Raw genomic sequence first — 21,752 nt, 5'->3', positions numbered from 1 at the left:
TAAACTAACACATTCTTTTTATTTAGGGAAAGGCTTTTTTCTTTTAAGCTAAGAACAACACAAAATTCTCACATTACTTTAAGTCACCAATGAAGTAATTCTCACCCACCAACTAAAAAGCCCAACTTTTAACAAAGAGCATTATCTACTGAGCAATTTTTTCTGGGTTCAGATAGAATCAAAAATGGTTAACTTTAAAGATCTGCTCAAAGGGCCAGAATTCAAGAATATTATAACCCACATCATTCTTCCACAGAGGTCTAGAATAGACAGTCTATCTGGTATGGTGAATTTTTTTCATCCACATTTACAGGCTAAAACTAACTGATCTGGATTCAGAAGTGGCTCGTTACTAATGTGCAATATAGCTTGAGGCGGCAAAAACTGCTTTATTTCTCCTTGCCTGATGATCATTAATCATAAAATTAAGTCAACAGTCTAAATGAATGTCATTCTCAGAACCAGTGTTTCAGAATCCCCAGAGTGTCTTCATAAATTATTTACAATAGTAGCTTACAGGAAGCTACTCTGACAGATGGTGGCAAAGTAGACAGTCCCAACTTTTGCATTTCCAAACCAGAAAGATGCTCTTGTGTTTCTTTTCCATGCACCTGAACATTCTTCTGAATACAAAAGGAAACTGGAGATGCTTACTTATTTCATCATTTACTTAACTATTTAATAATTACTTAATTAAATACTCCAATTACTATAAGAGTCAACAGATGCAAAATTTATTTTCTTATTTCAAGGAACCTTATAATTATACACATTCTAATATCAACCAGTAGAGACCATCAGAAAGCACCATCACCACATGCTAAGGTATGGAGGCATCCGTAGGGATGGAGACATGCATAGGATGCGATGAGAGCAACAAGCAGGGCAAGGAGAGAGCCGGAAAAGTCACCGCTCATAACACAAAAACTAATTAAGCAAGGGCCAGGTGAAGAAAGGCAAAACAGATGTGAACTTGGCAAGCAATGGAAAACACAAGTGGAAAGATGGGGAAGCGTTAAAGATGATGGTGTGCTTGGCCATCTCTGCTAAAGAATCCACTGGCTAAGAAGGGACTGACCAACGAGTAAGAAATCCACCAGTACCCAAGTCACTCCAGTATGCAACATATCCCACTGGCAGTTTCCTAGATACCAGTAATACAGGAGTGCCAGACAGTGAGGGAGGCACCAGTCCCACTTGAAAAAGCTTCCCACATGTGTAACGGTCTGCTACAAACACTGACGCGGTCAATGAGTGCCACTGCTAAATTCTACAGCAGAGAAATGACACTGCCTCATCTTTGAAAGGGTAATGCCATTGCGAATGGAGAGTGAGCAGGAAGCAAGCAAGACTGAAGACACACGTTGCTATGCAGTGTTGGCAAGGGCTGATGGGCGCCTCCACCGGAACAATGATAGAAGAGTCACAGCATCTTCAAAAGGCAAGAGCAGTGTGATCATAAAGGCAACTGGAGAGGTGGGCAGGGCAGGAGGAAGAAGGGAAAACCATGGATATCTCTCAGACGTTTATTTAAGTCCCCAAGGACAAAATAATTCAGATTCCAGACTTTATTATCAAATCCCTGTTTTCAAAAACATTTCAGAAAAAAATAATGCTAGGCTTCTGTGACTGGCATTGTATCTATGAAGGCAGTAGGAAAAATCATGAGCGACCAGCCTTTAGGATATGTAGGATTTGGGGGACCATATTGATTTGACGAAGCCAGAATCCAACATAGGAAGCTAACTTTCAGGAAAGAGAAGTGCCAACTTTCAAAATAACTCAAAAGACTAGGATTGAAGAAGACCTCTGCCTGTTATAACTGAATTTCCTTCTGTCTCCTTCCAATCTCCACCCCAAGTTTCTCCCTCATGGTAGTTCTTACCTTCACCCATGAGACAATGATTTAAAACTCTGGTTTTCAGAAAATATTGAAGAGACAGTGGCAAAGTAGTATCAGTTTACAGGGCCTGGTGTGAAAATAAAGTGCTGCTTAAAAATAGGCCTCGGCCTCACTGCTCCATTTAGTGACTTCCAAAACTCATTGTTTGAAAAGAAAGAAAAATCAAGAGGAATGAAAAAAAAAAGAGGATGGAAAATAAAATCTGAAGTATCCATGACAAGTGTGGCTATCTTTGCATGCATAACCGAACTCTGCTGCAGCACGTGGCAGGGGGATGGCAAGAGGTAATGGACAAGCATAAAGGACACCTGCTCTGGCGAGGCTGCTATTGTGGGCAGCCCTCTCCCACCAGCAAGCTCAAGAGAAACAATCTCATGGTCTTCAGGCAAAGAAGTATCCTAAAATTAGGTATGGCAGTTGCAAGGCAATTTCTTTTCCAGTAAATGGAATTTGCAAAAGACTGAAATTCAGAATCAACCCCAATGGCTGGTTGAGTTGAAATAAAGCTCTCTGGAGTCTTTTCTCAGCTTAGGTTGATTGGGATAATAAATGTTTCATTACCCCTCTAAGTTAAGAAAACTAAAGCACCCACAGAAAATGAGGCATATTTAGCTCCACAGTGCTGGCAGTCTTCCCAGAGAATATCGGGTCTAATCAAAATATTCATTACCTGCACAAACGTGAGTGCTGCTTTCTGTAGGAGACACTCGGCATAACAGATTTCAGCATGCATTTCCTCTATTAAAAACAAATAAAATTATATTAAGGAAAATCCCACGTCCACAGTAATTGCTCTGAGATGTTCAGAAAAGACTGGTAGATAAATGAGCCCAAGAGAGACACAAACACCTAGACGGCTATGGTGCTTCTATAAAAGCAAAACCGTAGCCTCAGTTCTGAGTCCTTAGGCAAGATTTTCCCATAAGTGTGAAATGTTCCGGAAGTTATCCTTGGCCCCGCATAAACATCTCTGCAAAGAGTGAGGCACTTGGCGTCAGATATCCAAACTCAGCTCACAGGAAGAAACCCAAACCCAATTTCACTTTTTTTTAAAAAGGAAAGCACTTATATTTTTAACATAACAGGAAAGTTTAATACTAGATTTCAAGCTTTAGAAATTGGAAGGTATGGAATTGTGGCAGTGACTTAAAAGAGAAAGCAGCAACTCTATAAAGCTTGCTACAAGAACACTACTCTGCAGGCCCAAGATAGGATTCCTCATGACACCCAAAAAATGATATAAAGAAAGCACTGCTCCAGCTAGGAGCTAATTTGAGCATTTTGATATCTTGCATAACAAAGCATCCACAGAAAGGAGCTATGGGAAGCTGCACACACCCCAGGGAGTGTGCAGTTTCTACCTTCCTAAATATTTCAAGATGCTTCCAGAGACAAAGGAGACACATTTTGTCCTCTATGTGCAGAAACAAAGTCAGCAGATTCTCTCTTGATTCACGGGTACGTTATTTACGAGTATAATCTTGAGGCATTTAATTTCCAGAACAGAAGACAGGTTGTGCAATGTCCCAGCTATGAGGCACTGAGTCCCCCAAGTCCTTTCTGCTGGTTTCTTCATCTCCAAGGTCCATGAGAACCTCACCTCACAGCTGCAGGATTCACTGAGCCCCTACCCACAGGGCTCACTCTGTGGAGTTACCCTTGATCAATGTTAGATACTTCTCCTAGGTTGCTGCTCTGGCTAGGCTTAGTCCACGTTGGTGCTTTGTGCTAAAAACTCAGAAAGTTGCAAGCAGTTTTACACCAAGTGGCTGAAAATAAGGTATTTCCATGTTATTGAGAACACTACTGAAGCAAGCTAGGTAAGAACCATTTGCACATGAGAAAGATGCCACCTTACAGACACACAACCCACTGGCTTACACACTGGTTCAGCTTCCTACCATGCTCATATTCCAGATGTCTAATTTACAAAGAAGCAACAAGACAGCTAAGATACTCAAAAGCAAACCAATGAATGCAAATCCAGTACAGACAAAACTTGAGGAGTTTCAGCCTACGCCATTCCAGCCGAATCAATAGCCAGAGTCTTGGTGTTACATGAGCCCCCAGTTTTCCTCAGTGAGTTTGGTGGGACAAAGATCATTTCATTGTACAATAACACCTGGCTATCCTCCTCAAAAACATAACACAATGAGGTCTGTTGGGAATTGTTCATTCTGAAAGTCCACTCAGGAAAACAGTCCACGGGCCATGGCAAGCCTTCCGAGGCGACGACACAAAGTCAGCGGGCCAGCAGGAGCAGACATGGAGAAGGGGAGCCTGTGACCAAGGAAGGAGGGCACACAGAACTCAACTTGGAGAGGTCTGAGCAGGAGGGTGGACAGATCAGGGGAAAGCTAAAGACTGTTCTTAAGGGCATACAAAGGATGGAACAAGAAGGCAGAGGTGAAAGGCAGGAGAACTTGAACTCTGTTCTCCATGTGTAAGATTTCTTCTACTGAATCCCTTTCACATCCTAGGGACTGCATGCAAATGTCTGTTTTCCAAGGCAATTTGAAGCTCATTTGGGACAGCCCACCAACCATGAGACAAGAGTGAGTACGTTCCAAGGATAAACCCATGAACAGTTTAGCAAAATATACTCACTGGAGCAGAGAATCAGACACTCAAGAATGTAAATGAAACTCACCAAGAGGAAAAACAAATCACATACTAAAGCTACAATGTTTTGACATGCTCTCTTGAACACAAAGTCTGGGTTTCAGTGACAGCCAAACTCAGTAGGAATGAAATGCAACTTAATTTGTAGAAGGTTTATTTCTTTCCCGTGGCTGATTTACATTGGGCCAGTTCTCAAAATCAGTTAGGTGAAAGTTCTGAGTAGGTGCCAGCCAGAATGCCTCTAAATGATAAATTTCTGAGTCCATTGATATGAACATCTCCATGAAACATGAAATGTGAGCTAAGCACAGTCTCCAGCTATCAAGTCTAAGTAAACCTGTATTTCTGAACAGGCTACAGTCATAAGCCAGCTTACTTTGTAACAGTTAGCAAGAAATAATAATAATAATAATAATAATAATAATAATAATAATAATAAATTAATTCTCTACCTTTGTCTGGATTTCCTAAAGTGCCACTATTCAAAGACATTATAAAAGGATAAGAACACAGTATCATCTATTTCCAAGATTTCTCAATACAGGAATAATTCAGCATTTCATCAATATGAGAAACATTCTAGGCCTAGAGGACACAGCATGGCAGTCATGGAGAGAGTCGTAGGTTAGGGAAAGTCACATCAAGTTTACACCAGCTCTGATGGGAGGTTAGTCATTTGTTTAAATTCTCTGAACACCATCTCCTATTCTATAAATACGTTTCACAGATTATACTGGTAACTGTTAAGAAAAGCACCAAGCATGTTACCTGGCACATAGAAAGTATAATTTAAAAAATAACAATAATTCCTTATTTTCTAAATGGCAATGCCATTTATTGTTATTTTTTAAATTATTTATTATACTTACACTAAAAACATTCTTCTACACCAAATATATTCTTCTAAAACTAAGGTTTAAAAAAGTCAGGTGTCAACCTTTATAATATACACACAGAAATGAGGCAGAATTCAATGGGTCACAATTAGCACCCAGAAAGTAACAGAAAAGAGAATGCAACAACCAAAGAGAGTCAAATTTCCCACTGATCCGCCGCAATGACCAATGAAGCAGCATTCTGCTCTACTATGGTTCAGATCAAAATCACACAGTTTAGCAAAAAGTTCTAAGGAAGTGATATGTCTCAAGACACTCTCCTGTGACTAACATTCTAGTCTCACATCAATGTAAACACTCCTCAGTTCTCCATTGCCCATAATATGTCAATAACACTTGTCTAACAAAGCAAACCAAACTTCATACGCACAGATACATCTGACTACACTTAGCCATTAGGAATGACCCTGACCGCAGCATCCAGAACTGGTCTTGTTTGATTCAGCCATGTCTACATCTAGTATTTCATGCTACTTCTTCCAGAAAATAAGCCTTACAACGATAACACAGGCACAAATTCTTGTGGAAAAACAGATTGATGCTACAATAGTCACCTTTAAAGGACCTATGTTTTCCTCTGCAAGATTATCATGTTTCTCATTTCTTATAGACCATTCTGGCAAAAGTTGAAAATGCAATCTCTACCCTAATCTTAGTATGGACATCAATTGCTAACAGGTGCCATTTTCTCCTATTCCTCTGATTAGATAACCACAGCCATGGCTGGATTCTCAAATATTTCTAAATGTCTACAAATCAAACACCTTTCATGCTGTGAAATACTCTCATTGCTTACAGGATATCAAGATTACTTTTACCTTAGAATAAAATTTTAATGGGTAGTAGAAAAACTGAAAGCTCTCATAAACAAATAGCAAGAATATAATCTGACCCAAGTCTTTGGAGAGAAAACTGGGCAATATCTGGAAATATTTTAAATTTTTAAACCCTCAATTCCACTAATCTAATTTTTAGGAATCTCTCGTAATATATTTGGAAAAACTGCATAAAGACATAATTATGTAAGACTCTAGGAGCGCTTCCAGTAAAGAAATAAAAGTAATATTAACTGTTCATTGACAGAGAAACAGCAAGAAAATTATGGTAATTCATCCTTTGGAATGCTACATAGATATTCAATAGGATAGCGATCTAGGAAAATATCAATGTCAAAAATCAAACTATAGAAAAAACATGCATTACATGAGCCTATGCTCATAAAAAGAAATAATGAACCATGATAAAAACCTAAGTATGATTTATGTATATGATTGTATTTGTACACAGAAAAGTATAAAGATTCCAAACCAGCTGTTTTGTAGTGGTGACTTCTGGGTGTGTGTGTGATGGATAAGAATAAGAATTATTAATATACTTTCTACACTCCAGCACAGAAATTTTATTACATTTTTAAAAATAAGTAAAAGTTAGTGTTTCAAATGTGTCTCACCTTCACTCAGCTGTTCCAGTGTTCCTCTAGAGAGAAGACTTGAAAATGATTCTACAACTGTGGATTTCTTCCTGTATCTGCAAACAACAAAAAGGGAAATGGGAAAGAAAAAATTACCTATCAGATTGCGCTCATGTTCATCTGATATCTGCTGCAGCCCCAGGCACTCCATAGTCACCTCTGGAACCTTAGACCTTAAAGTCTGGAGGGCAGGGATCACCCTGTCCCAACATTGCAGCCCCCGGCTCCCAGTACTGGGTTGACAACATGCAGTCATCCAACCCATGTTGACTAAGCCTGTGACTGGACAAACTCCCACAGAGCGAATACCAACCTTGTACAGCATCTTCCCTTCTCTCTACAGTTCAAATCTTAGTTCTGCAGCAAGTGTCTTGACAGGCAGCAAAAAATATAATTACAGTACAATAGTTGGACTCTCTTCATTGGAGGTACTCGTAACCTCATTAAATGAGCTTGGAGTTCCAATCAAGCCAAAATTCACCAGTGCTAATAGCCTCTTCTGGAATCTTCCTACCCACATAGAGCAAAGCTTCAAATAGAAGTAAAAGCCCATATCATTTTGAACAGCCAGAAGCTTTCGAACATATCCTTTTAAAAACAAAGCATTTCGATCTGAATTAGAGGTTCTCCTAAAGCAGCTCAGAGGCTGTGTGCTCGGTGTGGCCTGGACTGGCCTGCATGCCCAATCTCACTCACTGGCGTCCCTTGTGAAATGCCTGCTGCTGCCACCTTGCAGTCTTCTCCCTGACTCTCCATAGCTCAGGCACCACGCTTTCAGAAGGAAGGCAAGGTGGCATGGAAGCCAAACAGCAATCCTACTCTAATTCAACTGTTACAGAAAACCACAAGAGATCATGAAGCTGAACACTGAAGCTCTTCTCTGTAACCATAGCCAGCTTCAACCGAGAGCAGGAAGGTGGGATGTCGTCTCTCAAGTCTCCAGTGACCCCCATCTTACTTTTGGCACGTTTGTAAAGCGTCCTTCATGGCAGAAATGCCTTTCTGGATGTCCTGTTGCTCGAAGGTCATCACAGCCTGCAACACCACAATGGTACTGTAGCCCAATGCATGGTACATACTGTCCTTGGCCCTGAGGAAAACACAGGCAATGAATGCATTTCACCTCCCTAGCAAAAGCATTCCAGCTTTCTGATGCCAAAAGGATTCTTAAAACCTGCTTGTCCTGATTTCCACAGCCCTAGCCTTGACTCATTCATTGTAATCACAGAGATGACATGGACTATGAAAAGCATGCCCCTAAGAACTCAAGGGTGTGGATTTTCCCATTTAAACCCACACAGGCAGAACAGCGTTCCAGGCTGAAGAGGACAGCATGCTTTTCCAGATTTCAGCACTAGGGGGAAGCCTGCAGTCTCATCACCCACGAAGGGTTTAAAGGAAAGCCAACAATTTTCAGTTGAGAAACAGAAATTGTGTGGTCATTAGGTATGAAGTAAGTGCTAACACAGAGGCTGCTGGAGATGTGCTTTGTGATGGGAGATTCTGATATGCTTTTTGAAAGGTAAAGACCCATTTTTAAATCATCTTCCTTTCTTTCTATGGGCCAACAGGAAGCAAGATTTTTGCAACAAATCAGGCCCAAGGGCTCCAACCAAAGCACATCTTAGTTTTGCTAATGCAGTCACCTAATCGCATTGTCTGATATTCTTGACTGAGGTTCCTGATCATTCAGCTGAGAAGTTATCAGTGGGAACTGCATCAGGACTGCAGGACATTAGTCAAGTTCTAATGTGTCAGACATCCAGCATCGTGGGCTGTGAAAACCTCGTTCCCTCTTCAAAACTTCTTGTACTGATAGTCTAGAATGTCTGAAATATGAAGGCATGGTGTATTTTTAACTCAAATATGAATGCACAATAGCCTGCTGTGCTGTAAAATAGACGTGAGTTACACTGTTCTTTCCTTCCACAGAAACTGTCTAAACAGCCTTGGATTATGTGCAGGTTGTCCTGAAGAATGAGGGGACTACCTGTTCAAAAGAACCATGGGGCATAATGAGAGCAGCCCAAAGTGCATCATGAATCGCGGTTCCAAACATCACATTTTTAACCAACAAGGGGGTTTGGGAATGGTATTTTTAACAGTCACACATGCCGAAAGACCAGATCATATAAAATGTGACTGAATCCTGATCATTTATTTTCATTGCCTATTAAGACCAGCCAGTAAGTGTCAGCGGCAGAAGAGATATCAGAGTCGCTTGAGTAAAATCCAAAGGAGATAGAGGGACAGCTGAGAAGACAAGGAAGGGGTCAGAGGCTGAGGAAGTAAGAGGGAGGGAGGGGAAAGGCAGGAAGCAGGCAAGGGAAGGGTGTAAGATAACCGCCTTCAGCAAGGACTCCTCTACTTCTCACTTGTTCTTAACTTCTCAAATACTGATTCATCAACCACACTCACAGGTATTCTAAACTTCACTGGAGTCATTAAGATGGACAATTATTCCTGCCCGGCCACAGTCACTGTGGAGTAGCTGACCAGTCAGGGTGAGAACAGTAAGCAAAGCTGAACACAGGTCTTGAGATGGGGAACCCAATAACATTCTTATCTTTCTTTTCAGCTTGGAGATTAACATGTTTAGCTCATCCCTTCTCTGTTTCAAAGTAAATTTTTCTAAGTGATACTTGAGACAAAACTACAGACTGAGACAATAATTAAACAAGCATGGAAATAAAACTTTGTGAAAAAAAAATCACATCTTCTATTTAGGAAATTTGAAAGGGCAAATTCCTTAGCTGAATTTTAAGACACTAGCAGTAACAAGTCTCAACCAAATTAAATTATAAAGTTAGAAGGAAATAAATAAATAAAGTGACAAGCACAACAATAAACTATCAGAAACAGCCAAAAAGATTTTATTAAAAAAAAGTTAATTACCATGGACGAAGCAATTCTATGGCATCTGTAAATCTGTTACTTAGAAATAAGTTCAAGGCCATTGCACATTCTTCTAAGCCACTCTTGAGATCCACCTTGGTTGATGATGAACTAAAGATCAAGAAAAAAAATACACTGACTTTCATTTCTTTTCTGTTAATAAGTTGTTCAGGTGTTGCAGGTTGGGCTGGAAATCAGGGAGGGACAAGATGCTAATGACTGCCAATCCCAAGCTAAGCATGTGGTCCAAACCCAATCACCTCCCATGCCAGTACAACATGGCTGAAGACATAGCACTCCCATCCTGCAGCTAAGCCTCTCCTTCCCAGGAAGGCACCAGACGCTGTGGCACCTTCCTGGAGCCCACCACACACTCTGCAATCCCAAGGCAAATCCTGCCTCCTGCTCCCCTGGATCATTCCATCAGACCTGCGCTCTGTCTTATAAAAAGGACACCACCAGCCTTGGTGAAAGCAATTCTGCCTCACAAGATTATCTGCACTCAAGTCTATGTGTGCTGCCTTTCAATAGATCTTTCTTCTCACCTCTGTCTATATCTCCCAGTTAAAGTCTTACAGGTGGGGAGCCAAGAGACAGCTATGTCTAGCTGGGGGTCTCTCAGCCAGAACTACTGATCTCCACAACACAGAGCATGTATGTACAGATTGTGCATACAGGAGAATAGGCAAAAATTTCAACTTTGTCATTTATTAATATAAGGGCAAAGGGAACTTTCCTTTCACACTTGCAAAATTGGACACTGTGAGTCACTGAAAATGAATGGACAACAGATTAACATTAGAAAAGAAAACATCTATTATACTCATAAGAATGGATAGTGAGTACCTAATAATCCAGTGAGATTAGGAGCTTAAACCGCTCTTCACAGGGGAAAGGGAAGAGGGCTGTACAGGTAATTTCAGAGGAAGAGTAAACAATATTCAGGAGAAAGAGCGAGCCCTGAAGAAGAGTCAGCTAGTGCAGGGGTCACTGGGGCAGTGGAAGTGGGGTCAACTCTATCACTCCCAGCGAACTGATCTTCCCTGATGAGACGACAGGAGGCCCATGACATTTGCATTTCTTCTGGAAGAACTCCCCTTAATCAGATAAGAGAACTTCAAAGGAAACCATTTCTTGTGCTTCCAGAAATACCACAGGCAAGAGCCAAGGCACCAGAAAAATAGGAAAAAGACCTGGGTTCTGAGGCCACTGTACTTACAGCTCAAAGCACCTCGCTTTGTGGTACAGTTTTCTGTGTTATCAACACTGTGTCAACAACTTCCCAGAGTCTCAACTTTCCTATCTATGAAGTGGGAAAGTCACCATCCACTTCATGACATGCCATAAACAGAAAGATGATGTCGCAGTAGACAATAATTCTCTCTGCATCACTCAAAAGGCCTTACGTGTAGGAGGGTTTATTTGGTTCTATTAAACAGTGGCTGCCTGGGAGCCACAGGACTCTATCTCCCCCATGACTTAACCTGCCACAAAACTTTTACCCAGAATTCATTCAACTATCTTTTTTTAAAAAGATTTATTTATTTTTATTACAAAGTCAGATATACAGATAGGAGGAGAGACAGAGAGGAAGATCTTCCATCCGATGATTCACCCCCCCCAAATGACCACAACGGCCTGTGCTACGCCGATCCAAAGCCAAAGCCAGGAGCTTCCTCCAGGTCTCCCACATGGGTGCAGGGTCCCAAGGCTTTGGGCCATCCTCCACTGCTTTCCCAGGCCACAAGCAGGGAGCTGGATGGGAAGTGGAGCTGCCAGGATTAGAACTGGTGCCCATATGGGATCCCGGGGCGTTCAAGGTGGGGACTTTAGCCGGTAGGCCACGCCGCCGGGCCCTCAACTATCTTTTAAATTAGGTAATTTGCAAGGCAGATAAACAGACAGTGGGAAAGAGAAATAGAAGAGAGACCCATCTGCTGGTTCATTATCCAAATGCCTACCATGGCTACAGCTGCTAAGAGCCAGGAATTCCACCCAGATCTCCCACATAAGTGGTGGGGAAGCAAGCACTTGAGCCATCATCTGCTGACTTCCCAGGCACATTAACAGGCAGCTGGACAGGAAGCGCAGTAGCTGGAACTCAAACCAACATTCCAAGAGAGGATGTCAGCATGACACATAGTGGTTTAACCCACTGTGCCTGTCAGAATCAAAATGGAGTCACTTACGTCAACCTTAACAAAAATAAAGTCAGGGGTTTATGAAGGAAGTGTTCTTACATATGATTGCATTATAATCATTCTTACAAAAGACTACCAGAACTGCAACCATATATCAGCCTTATATAAAAAGTACTTCCACAAGGACATCTGCCACGCTTGCTCAACTTTGCACTGACATCACCCTAGTTATTAATCATTGTGAACCAACATAGATGTAATGACAAAACATCTGGCATAATCTTCTTTCTGTCATAAAAAAAAAACTTGCACTTGCTTCAATGTTTTTGAAAAAACTCACAATTTGCTATGCTATGTATCTTCCCAAGGCAACGCTTTGGTATTTTCAAATACATATCAGTATTCTTTGAAGAAAATCTACTTTTTTTAGGTTGGAAAATTAATATTTCTGGAGTGCTAAAATACGTGCAGGCATCCTTCTAGGTGCCAGCAATACAACAAGGAACAAGACACGGGATCCCAGACTCTCAAGGAGCTTTTGTTCTACTAGGGAAGGAAGGGCAGATATGAACAGGGAGACCAATTACTAAGAAGGGTCAGGTCAGACGCGATTGAGAAGTTAGAACAGAACCTGCCTAGGAAGGGATGGGTGCACAGAGGTACAATGTACAGTCATGGAAAGCTCTCCAAAAGAAGTAACATCTGAGTTCAGAGTGGAGCCACCACGGCAATCCCTAGGTTGGAGGCAAAGTAGATTCCAAGCTAAAAATGAGATGACCAAGGCAAAGAGTAAGGGAGAAATGAGAACAGAAGACCTGGGGGAAGAAAAGATGGATTTTATTCTAAGAACAAAGAAATTCGTTGGCTCAGAAATCCTCACTCTTTTTCTTATCACCCCTTCCCTTTAACTGTGTATTGGGTTTTCCTGCCTCACCTAGCACCTGTTCTCTCTAAGGTTACAGCTCCTCCTTTATTACTAGGAAATGGGCTGAGAACAGATAACAGTGCTCTTGCCAAACAAGCCATTATGTCTGCATCTCAGCTGGTCACACCGCCACGTGGGAGGATACATTACACCTGTCTCAGCTCAGCGGGATAAACAAAAGTGGGAGCTAAGCACCTGCACACAAGGGAAATTCAAGCCTTCTAAAAGGTTTGCTATGCAGGTCACCTGCAACTGCCTCCACCAACCCCACCCCAGCCTCACCCCGTAGAGCTGGGTTACTGTGTATCCTACAACAACAAGTGACGTGACCAAGAGGGCAACATCATCTTGTTCAGTCCTTCTCTCAAGCACCTGTTGGAGACTTTCGTTCCTCTTCACTTCCACTGCCATCACTTCCCATTTGAATTCTGAACACAGCCCTGACTATTCCTTCTTTCAGTTTCTCGATCTGTAACGTGTATGAAACTCATCTGGAGGGCTTGCTAGAGACAGCCTGGTTCCACCCTCAGCTGGCCTCAATAGGCCTGGGATGGGTCCAACAAGTACCCAGATCATGTTCATTGTTTGAATTCACCTTGGATACCATTCTCAGATTGCTCTGCTCTTGCTGGAACAGATGTTCATCACTCTGTCTCCATAGACTGAGAGTAGAGAAGGGTTGTCCTCACCTGCCACAGAAGGTTCAAACTCTTCTGCCTGTCTTGCTTCTTCAATGCCCTGGAATTCTGGCTACAGCACACCTAACCAAACTGGTGTGGCAAGCAAGGCTGTTTTAACAGTCACATATCTTGCAAGAGGGTCATCAAAAAGCTCTCCCCTGCAATGCTGGCAGGATGGAAGGAAAACTTCCTGGACTGAGGTGGAAATCAACATTGCCATCCTCCAGCCAAGTGACCTTCAAAAGCTGCATATCCTCCCTGAGCCCCTTGCCTCATCTTTGAAATGCCCTCCCATGGGGACTGTGAGTGAGGAGGAACACATCAGGTCCCTGCACACCCTACCACACCAGAGCCACACCTGCATGGAAAGTGTGGCTCCATTTTTAGGCATCCCTGCACACCACCCTGCACAAGTGCTTGCTAGACACATGCCCAAGAAGACTGCTGGTTAAAAGCAGAGTGGAAATTATCATTGCTTAGCTTTGTGGAAGAAAAAGAAGAATCTGCAGATGAAATCTAGCACACAACGTCTACTGCTTGTCTTCACATACTAAAGCTTCAAAACAGAATTGGCGCTTACTCTTCCCCCTTCCCACCACCCACCCCCTCAGCCACCGCAAGCTGTCCCTGCCCCAGCTTCCTTAAAACCCTCCATGCTAAAGGTCTCTGCGCACCCAGCTACCAAATGAAGGAATACTTCCCACTCCTTCTGAAAGCAGAACTCTTTGTAACACCTGGCTCTATTGACCAGATTTCAAAACTCAGCCCTTCACAAGAACCCTGGGCCACCACCTCATTGAATTCTCTCTCTCTCTCTCTCTCTCCCTCCCTCCCTCACACACACACACACACACACACACACACACACACACACACACACACACACACACACACACACACCCCTCTGCAGCTCCTGTGTGACTCTCATTTCCTTAGCCACCTTCCATTGACTGAATTCCCGAAGGTTCCTTCCTTGGCTCTCTTTTGCTTTGCTCTCTCTGGAAAACAGCAGTTGTTATTTATGACATCAACAGCTAAATATATGCTAAAGATCTGAAGTCCACAGATCCAGCTCCAGGCTGTGAGCACAATGCCCTCACTGATTTCTGATTCCAGTAATTTCTATTTATTTTATTACAGCTTTCAACCTCAGCATTACAAACATTGGCACAGCAGTTACCCAGGCAACTATCAGATGACTTACAAGTATGAGGGAGGAAAGCTTCTTTCTGAAAAAAACTAAGCCTTCCACAAGGAGAAGAGCACCAGGAATGAAAAGGTAATGTGAAAAAATTAAATTTAATCAAATCAGCTTCATCTTCATGTCTCAACCCTTTCTACTGAAAATGTAGAGACTTAAAGCATACTGCCAAAAACAGGAGTATCAAAACACACTTACAAGTAGCTAAAATGTTCAAAGGCAAAATCCAAAATACTACCTAAATTTAAAAGCTCGATAAACCCAAAAGAACTAGAGAAAACACTTATTTGTGATATAAAACTGCTTTATCAGAGGTGCTGTTAATAACGCATAAACAAAGATAATTTTAAAAATTAACTCTAAAGAGGACCAGAGGAGAATATTAATTTAGCAAACATAACATTGTGGGAAAATATCTAATTAGAAAGGGAAAATGATACAGAAGCGAATGCTTAGAAGGCAGATTATTAAACAGTGTTTAAAAGAATGCCAAGTAAGAAGCAAGTTTGGGTTTTTGTTTGCAAGGTTGACAGACAAAAAGTTGAGCACAGAGAGGGTGAGCTTCCGTTCGCTGACTCATTCTTGATGCTCCCACAATAGCCAAGCATGGAGGCAAGAGCCAGGAACTCAAGCAAGGTCTCTCATGTGGGTGGCATGAACCCAGTCACTTGAGCCATTGTCTTGTGCCTCCCAGGGTCTGCACTAGCAGGGGGCAGGAATTGGAGCCAGGAACTGAATTCAGACACTCCAGCATGGGATGTGTGTGTATGAACCAGCATCCTGATAGGCCATATACCTATCTCTAAGCTTTTTACTATTTTATATAGGAAGAGAAAAAGTATGCACAAAAAATTGTAATGATAGTTTAAGGTAATAGGTGCTTCATTCCTTTCTTTATACTTTATCTACTGAATTTTCAACAATGGAAATGCATTTTAAAACCAAAGTGGTGAGAAAAATGTAAGAAATATTCAATGAAAAATTTATTATGATTAAAACTACATCATGGGCCCGGCGCTGTAGCCTAGCAGCTAAAGTCCTCACTTTGAACGCCCCGGGATCCCATATGGGCACTGGTTCTAATCCCGGCAGCTCCACTTCCCATCCAGCTCCCTGCTTGTGGCCTGGGAAAGCGGTGGAGGATGGCCCAACTCGGTGGGACCCTGCACCCATGTGGGAGACCTGGAGGAAGCTCCTGGTTCCCGGCTTTGGATTGGAGTAGCACAGGCCGTTGTGGTCTCTTGGGGAGTGAATCATCGGACGGAGGATCTTCCTCTCTGTCTCTCCTCCTATCTGTGTATCTTTGCAATAAAAATAAATAAATCTTTGAAAAAATCTACATCATGAAACATATGTCTAGGAGACAGTGTTGTAGCACAATGGGTTGACTCAGATTACAATGCTCACATCCCATATCTGAGTGCTGATGTGAGTTCCACTGGTTCCATTTCCAAACCAGCTTCCTGCTGATGTGCTCAGGAAGACAGCATGTGATAGCCCAGGCACTTGGCTTCATATCATCAACTTGGGAGATGGATATAGAGTTCCTGTCTCCTGGCTTCAGCAGAAGATGAAAGATCTCTCTTTCCCTCTTTCTCTCCATTCCCCCCACCCCAACTATCTCTATCATACTTTCTGAATAAATAAATACATCTTTTTTAAAAAATAGCATACTTCTAGCAAAAAGATTAAAATGAAACACACCAAAAGGTCATAGTTTCAGTTTTGGTGTTTCTCCTTCTGTTTCTCCAAAAGTCAGCAATTTGAGTATATTATTTTATCATAAAAAATAGTGATTTAAAAGAGGTGGACATTGGACCTGGTGGTTTAAGATGTGAATGAAGATACCCTCTCTTCCACGTGGCAGTGCCTGGGTTCTGCTCCTGGCTCTTGCTCCTGATCCAGATTCCTGCTAACACAGCTCCTTGAAGGTGATGGTGATGGCTGGAATGATTTGGTCTCTGCCATTCAATGGGAGACCTTGACTGAGTTTCCCACTCTGGTCCAGGCTGGGTTGGGCTGCAGTGAGCATTCAGGGAGTGAGCCAGTGAATGGGGCTTCCCTCTCTTCCTTTCTGTCTCTCTCCCTTCCTCCTTCCCCTCCTTTCTCTCTCTCTCTCTCAAATAAACAAAAAATATTTTTAAAAGTAATCACTAAGAAGAAAATTTAAAGATAAAAGGACTCAAAAGGCAGTTTTGTCCCCAAAGTGGAATTTAGTTTTATTTCTGCTTAATGCAACACTAGCTCCCAAAGCAGCTGCTCCCCTGCCCCCTCATTTGCAAACAGCAATGGAATCTGCCCAGGTCTCTCCCTCCCTGGTGCACTAAGCACAAAGCACTGTGTCTGTCAGGATCACCTGCCCCTGAGGAATGGGCTACTGTCCCCTGCCCGCACCCCCTTTCTGACCTGCTTGTGTGAGAGCCTCCGAGCTGTCTGGATGTCCGACTTGAATCACAGGATGCAAAGTGGAGATTGCCTGTTGCCATTTCTGACTGAGAAGATCTGTTAATTAAGAAGGCAGGGTAAGGTGGTTATTCGTTTGTGCACCAGGGAAAGACCATACAAAACACAAGTGCCCTTGAATTATTTTGCATATCTCAATCCTACGTATGTATTTGAAAGCTCAAGATACACAGAGAGAGGGAAGGAGAAGTATGGGGAGAAACTTCCATCCACGATTCCCTCCCCAAGATGGCCACAACAGCAGGGACTGCTAGGCTAAATCCAGGAGCAGGAACGTCTTCCAGGTCTCTCAGGTGGGTGCAGGGCCCCAATCACTTGGAGAATCACCTGCTGTTTTTCCAGGCGTGCATTAGCAAGGAGCTGGACTGGAAGTACAGCAACCCGGACTCTTGGCAGCAGCCATATGAGGTCCTTATGCCACAGGCAGTGCAATACTCACTACGCCACAATGCTGGCTTCCCCGCATAGTTTTGTTGTTACAAACAATTGCCATATGCCCCTCAACCCATCTGCCTGATTATTGCTGAGATCAAAGTCACGTATTTTATGTTCTTCCAGTTCTAATAAATTGTCCGATTTCCCATTTTATGTGCACTCTAGAGTGCTGAAGTGACACAGGTGAACAGCCATCTTGTTCTCAGTCTTAACTGGCTTTACTGACCCAAAGACCCTCTGTCACACACCAGGGGAGAAGGGCCATTCTCAAAAAGAGACTTCCAGAAACAATTTTAGAATAAATCCTGTCCAGTATTATAATAGAACTGCCACTCTCCTATACCTATTCACCTTAACAGTGCACATCCCATAAAAAGAGTTGGATCATAAAAAAAAAAAGAGGACAGGTTACTTTCCACTGCAAAAACCTTTTACTAGGAGGACAGAGGAAGCACTTACACAAACAAGACCGCAGGGCAGCCAAGTGTCAATTGTTCATAAGCAGAGAAAGAGGTGATGACAGATTGAAAAGGCTGTCTACCCTTTTAAACCATTCTGCTCATCTGTTGTCTTAAATATTCACTTGTGGGGATCTCTGGAATATGCTGTGAAAATGTTCCCCTTTCAATCACTGATCTTTGCCTCTAACCATAAAATTCTCCCCAATGCCATCAAACTTTCCTTCAACATTTATTTGTGAGGGCATGCAAAGAAAAATCTTTCCTCTACAAGGATTATATAAAACTTACCTGTCAAATAAAACTGTAGGCTGTGACTTTTTATGGGCACCTCTGTAGGCCCACTTCTAATTAGAAGTGCAAGAAAATGTACTGCATCTTTCATAATCTTTTGGCAACTTTTATCAAGAGCAATTTTTACAATTGTTTTCCAAAAGGGTTTTTTGTTTTAATTACTTAATTTATTTCGTTTGAAAGGCACAGTGCCAGAGAGAGAGATACACCTTGCAAACCTTGTTTCCTGAATGCCTTCAACAGCCAGGGCTGGACCAGGCCAAAGCCAGGAACCCTGATGTCAACCTGAGTCTCCCACATGTGTAGGAGGGACCCAAGTATTTGAGCCCTCAGCTGCTGCTGCACAAGGGACACATCAGCAGGAGGCTGGATGGTAACAGAAACCAGAAAAGCCAGGTTCTCCAATGGGATATGCAGGCACCTCTAGTGGTATCCACCTGCTGTACCAAAACCCTGCCCCCACCCAAGATCATTTTGAAAAGATCCCATCTTTTCCCCAATGGTCTGATACACCATATCCATAAAACACTAAATTGAAACATGAGTCTACTGTTCCAAGTAAATATTACATGTTCCAAACTGTTATAGCAATTAATCAGGAGCCCATTCAGCTATGCCAGTCCTAGCACTTCAAGATCTTTGGTAAGTAAACCAAAACTCTGCTCAAGGTAGACACCGAAACGGACACTTGAACTTAACCATCAAAAACCACCAATTAACTAGAAATGAGGGCCTTCTCACTTGCTCTTTCAAACATGCCATGCACGTTTCCCCTGCAGTCATCATGTCTACAGAAGCACACTGCCCTATTCCTGAATCCCAGCCACCAGCTTCCTGCCAATACAGATGTAACTGTTATCACCGCCATCTCACGGGAAACCTAGGTTACATTCCCAGCTCCCATCTTGAGCCCCTGCTCAACTCCAGCCATTGCAGACATTTGGAAAGGAAACCTGCAGACACTTTTAAATAAACAATTTAAAAATGAACAATTAAAAAAACCCTTCTTTACAAGAAATGTTTCAAAAACATAAAACAGAATATTTAGCTAACACACATGCTTGTAACTAAAGCCAATTTTTCTGTATGGTATGAACGAGATCTAGTTTTTCCCCAAATAGGTATACATGGAATAATATCCTTTAGCTACCTGTAGCTTGAAAATAAGACAAGAGCAAGACTGCACGCCCTGCTCAGGCCACTTTGGGGCACTGCCAGAGTTGAGCTGCTTTTTCAAGATTTACCTCTGTTTGACTTGTTCTTCAAAATCATAAGCTAACTTGGAGATTCATTTGATAGGACAAATACACAAATACTTTATGTCTGGTAAGGTTATAGTTCTATTGCCTTGCATATTAACCAGTTTTTATATATGACAAATCTTATTCCAACATTTTTTTCAGTTCCCAAATACTCTCAGAGCCTGTCTTACTGTCTTGTAGTCTGTGACATGATTCCATAACTACTGCACACTAACAGGCTGCATTATCCTATAATCACTACCTCAGAGCAAGCGTCTGTGTGTGCACAGGTCTGCTTGCGGGCATTCTTCTCTTTCCCTCTCAGCTTCACCTCTGTCTATGCCCAACACAGTTTTACTCATTTGGCTTTCTGATGCTTGTGCACCAATGGGGGCAAGTCTTCTACTGTATTAAATGCTCTTTAATTACACCTTAATTCTTGTTTGTGAAATTTAGACTCCATCGTTGAAAGGTTACAAGACTGCCAGGACATTCATGATCAGAGAAACGTGCAGAGAACCGCTGTCTTTGCAGTGCTGACCTGCACATCCACACACACCGACTCAGGTCTTCCACTCTCAGGAAGGGTTTCAAGGGTGTGAGTACTGCACACAAGAGTGCATCTCCCTGCATGTTAGATCTTCACATAATCTCATTTTAGATTCTGGATCACTAAGTGCAGTTATTTTAAAATAATTAATCGAATAAAATGGCTTGTTTGTTTTACTTCACAGTACAATTTAGATATTAGATCCAGATGTCTCAAGAAATACATTTTAACTATATGATTGATATATATATATATAAGCTTTAATGATTAATGCAAGGAAAATAATATGCTATCTTTTAATTACAGATATTAGCATGCTGGCAAATATGCCCATATTTTGTCCTTATATATTTTGCTCTAATTTTTTTTAAATCGAACATTTTATTTATAGTTTATTTGAAATGCAGGGACAGATGGAGAGAAATCTTCCATTTGCTGTTGCATTTCCCCCAAAAAACTCAATAGTCAGGGGTAGACAACATCAAAGCCAGAAGCCTAGAACTCAATCCAGCTTTCCCATATACTTGAGCCATCACCTGCTACCTCCAAGGACACATATTAGCAAGAAGTTGGAATTAGGAGAGAAACCAGGACTCAAAACAGGCATGCCAGGTAGTGCTCTAGCCACTACACCATACACCTGCTTCCCAAAGTTACTGAAAAGCTTTATTAAAGTATAATGCAAAGACCATGTTATTCACCCACTTGAAAAACATAACATCTTCTCACTAGATTCACAAAGCCATGCAACTATTGCTACAATCTAACTATAGAACATTCTGTCAGCTGTATGTATCTCTCCATCAGCTTTCATTCCTCCTTCTCCTATGGATCTACAGTCCTAGGGACTACGAGTCCATTTTCTATGTCTGCAGATTTGCCTATTCTGAACACTTTACACCATAGAACCATACAACATGTGATATTTTTATAACCAGCTTTTTTTCACTTAGAATGTTTTCAAGATTCTTTTTTGACATAATATCTTACAGTACTTCATTTTTATTGCTAAGTAATATTCTATTTCATAACCATACCACATTTTCTTTGTTCATGATATATGTGTTATTTGTACTTTTTAGCCACTATGAACAATGTCATTAGCATCTGTGTACAACTTTTTACATGTCTTTTGAGTATATGCCTACAAGTGGAACCGTGATCATATGGTATCTCTGTTTCACAATCTGAAGAAGTGCCAGAGCGTTTTCCAAAGTGGCTGTGAGCTTCTGTCTTTCTATCAATAACATATGAGAGTTCTAATTTCTCCACAGCTTAGCTAACATGCTATTGTCCATTTTGATGGATGTGGTGATATCACATTGTGGTTTTGACTTGCTTCTGCCAAAGGACAGACAATGTTGCAAATGTGTTTAGGTATACTCATTGGCCATTTATCTATCTTCTTTGGAGAAGCATCTATTCCGATTATTTTATCATTTATAATTAGTTATTTTTAGATTATGAACCTGAATATTGTTCAAATATTTAATCACTACATAGAACTATTTTTCAAATGAAAAGTTCTTTATGCCGTATTTTTCCTCTAACTTACATCATTGGTAGAATCAATATAA

At 41.6% G+C, this 21,752-nt stretch overlaps 1 protein-coding gene across 3 annotated transcripts in view; it reads right to left on the bottom strand.

Annotated features, from left to right (window-relative positions):
* Positions 1 to 21,752, bottom strand: part of TTC39B (tetratricopeptide repeat domain 39B) — a 108,959-nt gene that overhangs the window by 31,712 nt on the left and 55,495 nt on the right. For all 3 annotated transcript variants that reach the window (XM_058672921.1, XM_058672919.1, XM_058672920.1), the window contains exons 3-7: positions 17,141 to 17,236; positions 9,788 to 9,898; positions 7,851 to 7,982; positions 6,872 to 6,948; positions 2,574 to 2,641 (exon numbers count right to left, since the gene is read on the bottom strand). In XM_058672921.1, coding sequence (XP_058528904.1) covers positions 2,574 to 2,641; positions 6,872 to 6,948; positions 7,851 to 7,982; positions 9,788 to 9,898; positions 17,141 to 17,236 — 484 coding nt within the window. The remainder of the gene's footprint in view (positions 1 to 2,573; positions 2,642 to 6,871; positions 6,949 to 7,850; positions 7,983 to 9,787; positions 9,899 to 17,140; positions 17,237 to 21,752) is intronic.

This window comes from Ochotona princeps, chromosome 14 (assembly GCF_030435755.1).
Source record: "Ochotona princeps isolate mOchPri1 chromosome 14, mOchPri1.hap1, whole genome shotgun sequence".
In the NCBI taxonomy this organism is placed as follows: domain Eukaryota; kingdom Metazoa; phylum Chordata; class Mammalia; order Lagomorpha; family Ochotonidae; genus Ochotona; species Ochotona princeps.
This window is presented reverse-complemented; position numbering and strand designations above follow the sequence as displayed.